Raw genomic sequence first — 11,669 nt, forward strand, 5'->3', positions numbered from 1 at the left:
GGAAAGTTGGATTCAGGCTTTTCGGAGCCTCCAAAGTGCTTCGAACTGGACACTGAAGTAGTTGTTGAAGTACGTGAACTTTGGGGACTGCCAGTGTTTCGGAATCCTGAGCTCGTAGCATCTGATCCTAGTTTTTGGTTACTTCCGAAGAGCTTCGAAAAGTAACCCGGTGTTCCAGTTGCAGACTTTTGGGGGCTTCCCAAAGTTTTCGACTGTGAATCTTGGGATTTCGACGTTTGAGCACTGCTGCCGAAATATTTGGAGAGATGCGACTCTGGCTTTGGCACTGTGGCACTGTATGAGTGATGGTTACTGATCAGGCTAGTTTGCCCTTCTAAGGCACTAGATGAAGATGGTCCCTTACATTTAGCAGGGTTTGCTGTTGAGGCATCTGCGGCAGGCTTGGAGGAACCAGCAGCACTGACTGCTCTCTCTGGAGATTTGAGGACTATGGCCTGGAAGAGATCTCGTACCGACCTCTGCTTGCCTCTTAAGTCATTGACTTTGGCAATTCTCACAGGTGAGCCATTGACGTTGATGAAGGCATTAGTGTTACTAACAGACTTTCTGCGGGGAACATTCGATGCACCTGAGCTGACTCTTTTGAACGAGTTTGCCTCGATGGGCTGTAGTCTTGGAAGAAGCGGTGAGTCAGGAGGAGAGGCGAGAGGTTCGGGTTGAGCTTTAGGAGGACTCTGACTCTGCTTGTCCGTGGAAGTCTGTGTGTTCCCTCCAAGAATAAACCCTCTCCCACTGAATGGAATGACATTTCTGATGTCTTGTGAGCCAGAGCCTGCAACACAATACATATAGTTCAGTCATATAAAGCTAAAATTTGATTGTCCAGAAAAGCGTACAGTGTGGGGCTATCAAAACATTGCTCTTTGTTTGTTTGAGCAACTTGATATTGCAACACTGGCTCAACCAATGGAATTAGTTTGGGGTGGGACCATCTGTTTGTTTGACCAATGGCAGACAGGATTTGTGTTCATGAAGCCTTAAGGTGCGTTCACGCCTTTGTACAACCCGTAATTACTACTTGTAAACTCAGGAATTTCCGAGAGCTGCCACCTGCAATACCTGACCTCTGCAACATCATCTAGAAAATTTTTAAATGGCAGTGACTTCAAAAGTAAAATGTATTTCAGCCACTGATCAACAATGGGACAATACAAGTTTATTAAGCATAACGTCTGTAATTGTTGTTGCAGTTTTGTCTACTAATTACAGAAATTGCACAGATTAATTTTGGCATTAACATTGTTGCCACAGAGCACCATACAGCACCGAACAGAATGTCGGTGTCTTATAGTAATTATAGAAAATATAACATAAAAATAAATTCAGTATGTGTAGAAATTCACATACTTCACCTTCAAAAATTTAAAATAAATGTTCAGACCTTTTTTGATTTCTTTTTTATATTTAGCATTTGCTCTTAAAGATGGTCCATTTATACACCGTTTAACTCTTTCCCCACCATTGACAGAATTTGCCATCATTTATGAGACAACGCTTCACTGCCATTGACGAATTTTTGAATTTTCTGGCTTTCCGTGTTTTCACTGTTATACGGTAGGTGGCGCTATTAGAAATCTTCTGAAAGTGTATTAAAGGGTTAGTTCACCCAAAAATGAAAATTCTGTCATTAATTACTCACCCTCATGTCGTTCTAAACCTGTAAGACCTCCGTTCATCTTCGGAGTGAAGGGGTTAAACCGTAATATTACGAAGCTATGAGAATACTTTTTGTGCGCAAACAAAACAAAAATAACGACTTTATTCAACAATTCTTCTCCCTGAGTTACTGTCTTCCACCATTTTGGAGAGTATCCCAGAACGTAATCAGCATTGTTTATGTTTAGTAGACAACGTGCGCATGCTGAACGTAAACAACACTTGAGTTGTGCAGCCTGCTCTGATAGGAAGGGTCTAATCATTAATCTCTTAATGTTGTATAAGGCAAATCTGCAGGACCGGGCCATTGTAGCAATATGGTCTGTGAGTAATTAATGACAGAATTTTCATTTTTGGGTGAACTAACCCTTTAAATCTCTAGATCAAAACACGGCGAAGAAGCAGAAACAAGCGATCGTGTATGTAAGCAGATACATATGTAAAATAACGCGATCATCAAGCATTATACAGCATATGAATTAAAACTGCCTAATGTTACCGAATGAAATGTCGACCCAGGAAGTGGTATAGAACAGTGCAAGCATTGGATGTGTTGATGGACTCGATCTACTCCATCTATGTTTTGATCATCGATCTGAATCTGATCCAGATGAAGTCTTCGACAAAAAGGCGATTTTCTCAGCTTTTTGTTCAAAATGTTGCTCTATTTTGTTTAAAAGCAGAGGCTCTGTTCTTTCTTTTGACTTATTGCATGTTCAGATCATCATGCAACAAAATATTCTGGGGGCCATTAAAATTTTGTGCAAATGATAAAAAATGCTGGCAGTGGCTGGTAACATTTTTAAAAACACTGGTGGGAAAAGAGATAATAATGTGGGGATGTTGACTGGATCACCTGTTGTGCTGCTTGGAGGCTTCGTATTCTTGGAGGTCTTATCGGAAGGATTCTTGTCTTTCTTTTTATCACTTTTGCCTGTTTTCTCATAATTCTCTGGCTCTTTGATTTTGGTGTATGTTCCACCGCAGGTCCTTTGGTGCTCAGCCCACCAGGGGTCTCTTGCCGAGGGAGGCCTGTTCATCGCACGCTTTACGTATCCAAAGAATGGTCTGTGATTCTGACAGGGTCCGTTACAGCGCCACCAGTGCTGCCTGTACACGTCCACCTCATCGTGGAAGGAGTGATATATCTGTGAGAAGAAGATAGGTGTTTCCAGGTCCAAACATCTACTCCGTTTCAACTGAGAATACTATCTCGACAGCTGTTTATGAGCACCATTTATTTATTACTTTTGGGGTATGATATAGCATTTGGATCCCGGAAACGGTGACGTCCAACTGAATATTGTTTAATATTGAACATCAGAAATGCATCTTACAGTGATGTTAGTGCCGCTTGCTTGGTTGATTCTGTTCATGTGTTTGCAGAACTCTGGACCATGGCCATCTCGATCTCTGTTGTTTTGAGTCACAAAGAGAAGAGCATGGATCATCTCATGAAGAAGAGTCTGTGGAAAGAAACAGTAACAGTAACCGATCAAGAAACACATTTAGGGCACATTATCTGATAGAAATTGAAAAACACAATAAAAGTAAATGAGAATTTGAATTTTCCTCACATAAAGCAGAAAGGAAAAAGATGCTTAAGAGTTATTACATTTTTATGATAGATTACAAAAACAATTTTTTTTATTTAGAATAAGGATAAATATAAATATAAAGAATATTTATAACCATTTCTTACTATGTCTTAGTAAGTTGTTGTTTTTTAGCATGTGTGTTTGGCAGTGTTATTTTTTAGGATTACTGATAAACTACTGTCGTTTGATTTGTATTATTTGTATTTGTTATTTATTTTAATTTGAGTTAAATTATGTCTGAATTTATTATGTCTGTATAGGTCTTTAATTAAGTTTTAGTTTTATTTAATTTGAGTTATTTTACTACTTCAACAAACTAAATGGAAATGAAATAATATATATATTGAATTTATAAATGTGTATGTATATATATATATATATGTATGTGTGTATGGTTGTACATACACACATATGTAGTTGTTTGGCTTAGTGTTATGTTAGAATCATTATTATACACTTATACCTTTTGTTCTTTACTATTTTGAATTGTTTTTAGCTTTATTTTTTGTTTTTCATTTAAATGTTAAGTTTTGAAATTGTGTTGTATGCATTTGTCATTTTTATTTAATCTCATTATTTTTAAAATGTGTATAGGTAGTATTCATAAAGTTTTAGCTTTTAGTTTTGGATCTGTTTTTAGTTGATTTAATACTACAATTGATTGCTTCTGTTGTCCTCATTTGTAAGTCGCTTTGGATAAAAGCGTCTAATAAATGACTAAATAAAATAAATAAATTATATACAGTGGGTACGGAAAGTATTCAGACCCCCTTAAATTTTTCACTCTTTGTTATATTGCAGCCATTTGCTAAAATCATTTAAGTTAATTTTTTTTCCTCATTAATGTACACACAGCACCCCATATTGACAGAAAAACACAGAATTGTTGACATTTTTGCAGATTTATTAAAAAAAAAAAACTGAAATATCACATGGTCCTAAGTAATCAGACCCTTTGCTCAGTATTTAGTAGAAGCACCCTTTTGATCTAATACAGCCATGAGCCTTTTTGGGAAAGATGCAACAAGTTCTTCACACCTGGCTTTGGGGATCCTCTGCCATTCCTCCGTGCAGATCCTCTCCAGTTCTGTCAGGTTGGATGGTAAACATTGGTGGACAGCCATTTTTAGGTCTCTCCAGAGATGCTCAATTGGGTTTAAGTCAGGGCTCTGGCTGGGCCATTCAAGAACAGTCACAGAGTTGTTGTGAAGCCACTCCTTCGTTATTTTAGCTGTGTGCTTAGGGTCATTGTCTTGTCGGAAGGTAAACCTTCGGCCCAGTCTGAAGTCCTGAGCACTCTGGAGAAGGTTTTCATCCAGGATATCCCTGTACTTGGCCGCATTCATCTTTCCCTCAATTGCAACCAGTCGTCCTGTCCCTGCAGCTGAAAAACACCCCCACAGCATGATGCTGCCACCACCATGCTTCACTGTTGGGACTGTATTGGACAGGTGCCTGGTTTTCTCCACACATACCGCTTAGAATTAAGGCCAAAAAGTTCTATCTTGGTCTCATCAGACCAGAGAATCTTATTTCTCACCATCTTGGAGTCCTTCAGATGTTTTTTAGCAAACTCCATGCGGGCTTTCATGTGTCTTCCACTGAGGAGAGGCTTCCGTCGGGCCACTCTGCCATAAAGCCCCGACTGGTGGAGGGCTGCAGTGATAGTTGACTTTCTACAACTTTCTCCCATCTCCCGACTGCATCTCTGGAGCTCAGCCACAGTGATCTTTGGGTTCTTCTTTACCTCTCTCACCAAGGCTCTTCTCCCCCGATAGCTCAGTTTGGCCAGACGGCCAGCTCTAGGAAGGGTTCTGGCCGTCCCAAACGTCTTCCATTTAAGGATTATGGAGGCCACTGTGCTCTTAGGAACCTTAAGTGCAACAGAAATTTTTTTGTAACCTTGGCCAGATCTGTGATACCTTTTGTTCTTTAATATTTTGAATTGTTTTTAGCTTTATTTTTTGTTTTTCATTTAAATGTTAAGTTTTGAAATTTTGTTGTATGCATTTGTCATTTTTATTTAATTTCTTTATTTTTAATGTGTATAAGTAGTATTTATAAAGTTTTAGCTTTTAGTTTTGGATCTGTTTTTAGTTGTTTTAATACTACAATTGATTGCTTCTGTTGTCCTCATTTGTAAGTCGCTTTGGATAAAAGCGTCTGCTAAATGACTAAATAAATGAATAAAATAAATAAATAAGGTGTAGTGTTGAATTGTGCACAATAAGACCAAAACATGTATTAACTGTAAAGCCTGACATACGAAATAATATCCTGAAAAATCACCCTTTTTTAATGAAACAGTGAATAAAAAGTAAGGTTCTATTAAGAGGCCCAAACTGGCCAAAAATATGCAATTTAGTGCAGAAGATGAAAATCCAATAGCTTGTAATGTAATCAATGAGATTTTCATAACAGTATAACAGACTACATACATAAAATGCATATACTGTAAATATCAGTTGACACTCTATATCTTCCAATATGTCTTAGTAAAACTGTATTTAAATCCTTAGTTTTATAATCAAAGCTCCGTAGATTTTATTGTGTGTGTGTGTGTGTGTGTGTGTGCTCAAATGGGTATAATGGCATATTTCAAAATATGTACAAAATAAAATAAATAAAATATACTTTTATTCCATTTATAACATGTTAACATGTGGTACAGTTCTACTACTGTATAATTATACATTTTATATTTGTAAGCTATGTTTGTAATAAAGTGTATGAATTAAAATATAAGTATGATTATATATATATATATATATATATATACATACAGTTCGTAGATGCCTTCAGCAAGCAGGTGTTTGACAGCAAAGAAAGCTTGTCCACCGCTGCAGAGTGCGTGAAGTTCGCCAGTGAGCACTGCATGCAGCTGAGCGAGATCGGCTTGGATCTGACCTTCATTTTACGATCTTTACTCGTGAAAGACATCAGGGCGGCTCTCCAAAGCCAGAAAGACATCATCATAGAAGCAACAAAGCATCGTAACTCTGAGGAGATGTGGCGTAGGATGAACCTGATGACTCCTGAAGCTCTGGCCAAGCTCAAGGACGAAATGCGAAGCTGCGGGATCGGCAGTTTCGACCAGTATACGGGAGAAGACTGCTGGGTCAACCTGAGCTACACCATTGTGGCCTTCACCAAGCAGATGATGGCCTTCCTGGAGGAAGGGCTGAAGCTGTACTTCCCAGAGCTGCACATGGTGTTTCTGGAGAGCCTGCGGGAGATCATCCTGGTGGCGGCGCAGCATGTGGACTACAGCCTGCGCTGTGAGCAGGAGGCCGAGAAAAAGGCCTTTATTCTGCAGAACGCATCGTTCCTGCATGAGACTGTGCTTCCTGTTGTGGAGAAGAGGTTTGAGGAGGGAGTCGGGAAACCTGCCAAACAGCTCCAGGATCTGAGGAAGAGCTCTCGGTCTGTCAGGGTCAACCCCGACAGCACCATGTCCGTCGTCTAATAGAGATGTGGATGGACGTGAATGAATGAGACTGCTAATGCACTGTAGGTCTCCAAATCTCAATACATTTCACTCATATGACTCATTTTTGGTGTTGTGATGCACTCCGAAACCTCTCTTTAAAGAAATAGTTCACTGAAAATAGAAATTCTGTCATTTTTTACTCACATTCATGTCGAACCTTTATGTTGTTGTACATAGAACACAAAAGGAGAATACATTTTTACCCCCCCAAAATTTTAAAATGGGTGTCAAGCTTCAAAAAATGGCTAAAAAGCACAATTGAAAAATTAGTCTTCAAATAACAGCATATGGGTTTGAAACAGAATGGGGGTGAATAAATGGCAGAATTTTCAATGTTATGTTTGTGTCCTTTAAGTCCAACTATGGAAGCCTGTTTCTGCCACAGAATAAAACAAAAAACGTAACTGCGGCTTTTTATCTCACAATTCTGACTGTTTTTCCTTGCAATTCTGAGTTTATATCTCGCAATTCAGACTTTTCAGTCGGAGACAAGATTCAGTGAAGATATAAACAGAATTAACTGATGTAAGATGTAAAGTGAAAAGATTTAAATGTAAAAAAGTTTTGTGACTGACTTTTTATCTCAATTGTGTGTTTTTTTCTCGCAATTGTGAGTTTATATTATATATTATAATTCAAACTCCTCAGAATTGCTTATAAACTTATAATTGAAAGTGCTTATAATTGAAAGAGTTTATATCTCGAAATATGGACTCTTTATCAGAAGTGTGATGAAAAAAGTCAGAATTGTGTTTTTAAAAAAATGGCAATTACCTTTTATTTTTGTTCCGTGGCTCTATATCAAGCCAAACGGCAACTGTATAAGACTTAAGTTTAATAATATTAATTGTTTTAATTGTGCTTTGTAGAGAGATCAGCTGTTGGTTCTTTAGTCATTTATAATGAACTGTATATTATTAAACTATATAGAAATTAAAATTGTCCTTCTAATTAAAAGGTAAAGAATTACATTTCATTTGTCATTTCAATCAAACAAAAATATGGATGTAAAGATGAAAACACTTTTGTTTATACTGCTTTCTTTTGAGTGTATTTTTGTACACAAACTAGTAAACACCCTGTTTATAAAAAAAAAAAAAAAAAAAAACAATGTGCTTTTTTTAAACTCACTAACATGCTCTGTACTTTTGATGCTGTGCTCCAGATATCAAAGCTTTTAAATGTGGTGCCCCCTGGTGTACAGGGAATTGTTCAATAAAAGTAAGGCTCTGTTAAAAATCCCAAAGCCAGAGTCTTGACAATAACCCAGAGTTATTAAAAATATTCCCCTTTCATCTGTTTTTTTTTTTCTCTTTGATACTGCTGTTTCTGTTCTCTGCCAGACTTCATATCCTTGATCAAATATTCACAAGGTCTTTTTGTATTGTATTGTTGTTGTTTTAACCCTTCCGGCACATAATACACAGAAAACTTTCAATTAAACTTTATAATAATATGAGGAAAAGTTTTAAGCACTTAGACTTAAATAAGGCTATTAAATTAACTTCTAAATCAATTTGAAACAAGAACTTTAATGCATGCAAGAAAATCTAATTTCATTATTTGATGCAGTCTGGTTTGCACTGATACACACACAACATGGATGCTGCTTTTTCGGTATTCTAGGTATGTGTCACCCTGTGGGTTATGACAGGAGTTCATTTTCTCTTGGCAGACCCCCAGCCTAATCTCACGGATCAGTCTCGCACCTCTGAACAACACCACAGCCATGTGAGAAAGAACAATAGCATGTGCCTTCTCGCCCCCCGATTGTCAAATAAATATTTGAAACACAATTGCACAATTAAACTGGACATTAATGAAAAGTTTTCTTTCCTTTTTCCAAAATTTCACTCATTTGTTTTCCGTCTGTGTGTGTGTGTGTGTGTGTATATATATATATATATATATATCTTTGTTTTATTTTTTTATTTAAAAAAAACAACAAAAAAACAAACAAACACTAGCTTTCTATTTTTTTCTATTCTATCTGCTTGTTTTTCTTTGTGTATGTGTGTGTATATGTGTGTGTGTATAATATATATATATATACACCTTGCTACGTGTACTGCATTAGGCTAACTGAGACTTGTCATTTGCACTTATATATTGTTGCTCTTTTGTTAGTCTTGACTGCTTTTATTGTCCTCATTTGTAAGTCGCTTTGGATAAAAGCGTCTGCTAAATGACTAAATGTAAATGTAAATATATATATATAGGCTATATATATTTTAAATTATGTAATTAAAATTATATGCAAAATGGGACCTAAAACTTAAAAAAATTATACTATTTGTGAGTGCATGGGAATATGTTTTTGATGAACTTCATGTTTTTCAAGAAAAAAAAATCTATACTATAAATGCTTATATGTAAATACACATTTTCTATTATATATATATATATATATATATATATATATTCCCCATTACCAGTCAATAGATAACATGTGGTGTGGTGGAGTTATGGTGATATATGTGTGGTGAAGTGCTCAATAATTCTGTGCTGTAATTACTGTGTGGGCAGAATGGACTGTAAGCAGCCCGATGCTCGCAGTGAAAAATTCCTTTCCCTAATTATTGACGGCCATTCACAAAAATAGGCTACTGGTCAGCTCTCTCGGATGCCTTCACAATTACAACGCCTGTCCTCCTTTGACGGGGTTGTTTACACAGGGGCTTCTTTAAATGGCAAATTAGGCTTTTTTTCCCCCCCAAACCTTGACCCTTGAATACGGGACTATACTACAAATTCTTCTCGCCGCATTTAATTAGCGGAATTGAGGGAGTTGTAGTTTTTAAGAGGTCAACTGAAGCGGCGGGTATCAGCCTAGTGACTACAACGCCCACAAGCGCGCATGCGCCGAGCGGGTAAACGGGAGCTGTCCGCGTCTGTAGTGCTGCTCTGATTTCATTGAACGGCGAGTGGGTTTATGGACGCGATGGAAGAAGAACTGAAATGCCCGGTTTGCGGGTCTCTCTTTAAGGAGCCGATTATTTTACCCTGCTCTCATAATGTCTGCCTGGCGTGTGCCCGGAATATCATCGTGCAGACCCCGGAGGGAGAGACCCCTCCGCAGAACCGATGCTCCGGCACCTCGGACTATGACTATTTGGATATGGACAAGATGAGCATGTACAGCGAGACGGACAGCGGGTACGGTTCATACACGCCGTGCCTGAAGTCTCCCAACGGAGTGCGTGTGTTCCCGCCGGCACTGGTCCACCGCCACTGCTCCATCACCTGCCCGCTATGCCACCGCAGCGTGTCCCTGGACGAGCGGGGGCTCCGGGGATTCCAGCGCAACCGACTGCTGGAGGCGATCGTGTCCCGCTACCAGCAGAGCCGCGCCGTCTCCGTCAAATGCCAGCTGTGCGACCGCAATCCGGTGGACGCCACGGTGATGTGCGAGCAGTGCGATGTGTTCTACTGCGCTCCGTGCCAGCAGCGCTGCCACCCTTCCCGCGGACCGCTGGCCAAGCACCGGCTGCTGCCGCCGACTCAAGCGCAGGCGGGGAACGCGCAGCCGGCCGGCGCCTCCGCGCGCAAACAGGCAACTTGCCTGGATCACGAAGCCGAGAACTACAGCATGTACTGCGTCAGCTGCAAGACCCCCGTATGCTACCAGTGTCTGGAGGAGGGCAAACACGGCAAACATGATGTGAAGCCCCTGGCCGCCATGTGGAAACAACACAAGGTAATGAACGCATTGTGGCACTGTGGCTGTACCATGTAGAACAGTGATGGTATCATCACATGGTAAAACCATGGTACTTTCTACAATTTATGATACATCATGGTATGTTACTTCAAGAATACCATGGTCCTACAATGGCGCTTGTCTTAAATAAATACATAAATAAATAAATAAAATATACAACTTCCAAATAGTACCATATGCACTCTTAGAAGAAATTATTTAATATTGAACTTTTAAGAATTATATCAGTGGCGTTATATTTGGAACCCATGTTGGGGTTCCATATAGAATTGATTGATTTATTGTTTTTTTTTGGAGAATTTAATCAAAAGAACCCCAATCGTTCCAAAACGTTTATATAGCAATGCAAATAGAAGAACCAGTTTCCCCAAAAACCTTTCTATGAACAGTTCTTAAAAGAACCATTTCCCCCCTAAGAATATGAAGAAAATTTGAATATTCTGAAGGTTCCATAGAAGTTGATGTTTCTTCGTGGAACTATTGATTCCAAAACCTTTATTTTTAATAGTGTAAGGGAAAAGATTGCATATAGAATCCTATTGGGAATCCAAACATGAGATCATAACATTTTATGGATTACATTCTTGTTATCAAGTTCCATGTATGTGGCAATGAAACATATAGTCTGTTTTATTACTAAAATAAATTAAAATAACTGAAACAGTCATCAACAAATCATTTAGTTTTATCCTAAATAACTTTTTTTTGGGTCCAAAAAACGTTCATTTTGGCATAATACATTTAGAGTGCTTTTTTTCAAAGCTTTTTTTCTGTTTAAGTTCCACAAAGTTTAACATGATGGTGAGTAAATAATGATTTTTTTTCTTCAGTGAATTTTCAGTGTGGTGTTATTTGGATTACCTAGAAATAGCATGCAAAAAAAAAAAAATGCATACAAATGGTACCCAAGTACTATTGTATTTCTTGATACCATTACTAAACCATGGTACTGCCACAATACTTTTAGGGTTTGACAAAACAGAATCTTACATTCAGTGTAGTTCAGTATTTATAGTATTAAAAGAGCTGTGATTTTCTGCTAATAAATGCATGTTCTTGTTAAAGTGCTGCAGGAGATGGTTCACATTTTTGGTTTTGACTTCTTAAGTCAAAAACAGTTCACACTTAAGCTGTTTTAACACACACACACACACACAAACACACACACACACACACACACACA

General features: G+C 38.3%; 2 protein-coding genes across 2 annotated transcripts in view; one reads left to right on the forward strand and one right to left on the reverse strand.

The window, feature by feature from the left end:
* Window positions 1–5: 5 nt before the first annotated feature.
* Window positions 6–3,185, reverse strand: LOC107742220 (sprT-like domain-containing protein Spartan; the record flags this gene model as incomplete). Its single annotated transcript, XM_016555118.1, has 3 exons — window positions 3,015–3,185; window positions 2,534–2,825; window positions 6–793 (listed from the first exon to the last, which is right to left on the reverse strand). Coding segments are annotated over exons 1-3 (1,251 nt in total), but the record flags the coding sequence as incomplete, so codon positions are not given.
* Window positions 3,186–9,690: 6,505 nt separating this feature from the next.
* The window catches only part of LOC107742212 (E3 ubiquitin-protein ligase TRIM9-like), a 50,065-nt gene continuing 48,086 nt past the window's right edge, over window positions 9,691–11,669 (forward strand). The window contains exon 1 of the mRNA XM_016555109.1: window positions 9,691–9,985. Coding sequence (XP_016410595.1) covers window positions 9,698–9,985 — 288 coding nt within the window. The 5' untranslated portion in view covers window positions 9,691–9,697. The remainder of the gene's footprint in view (window positions 9,986–11,669) is intronic.

This window comes from Sinocyclocheilus rhinocerous, unplaced genomic scaffold (genome assembly GCF_001515625.1).
Source record: "Sinocyclocheilus rhinocerous isolate Xijiao unplaced genomic scaffold, SAMN03320098_v1.1 scaffold2752, whole genome shotgun sequence".
NCBI lineage: Eukaryota > Metazoa > Chordata > Actinopteri > Cypriniformes > Cyprinidae > Sinocyclocheilus > Sinocyclocheilus rhinocerous.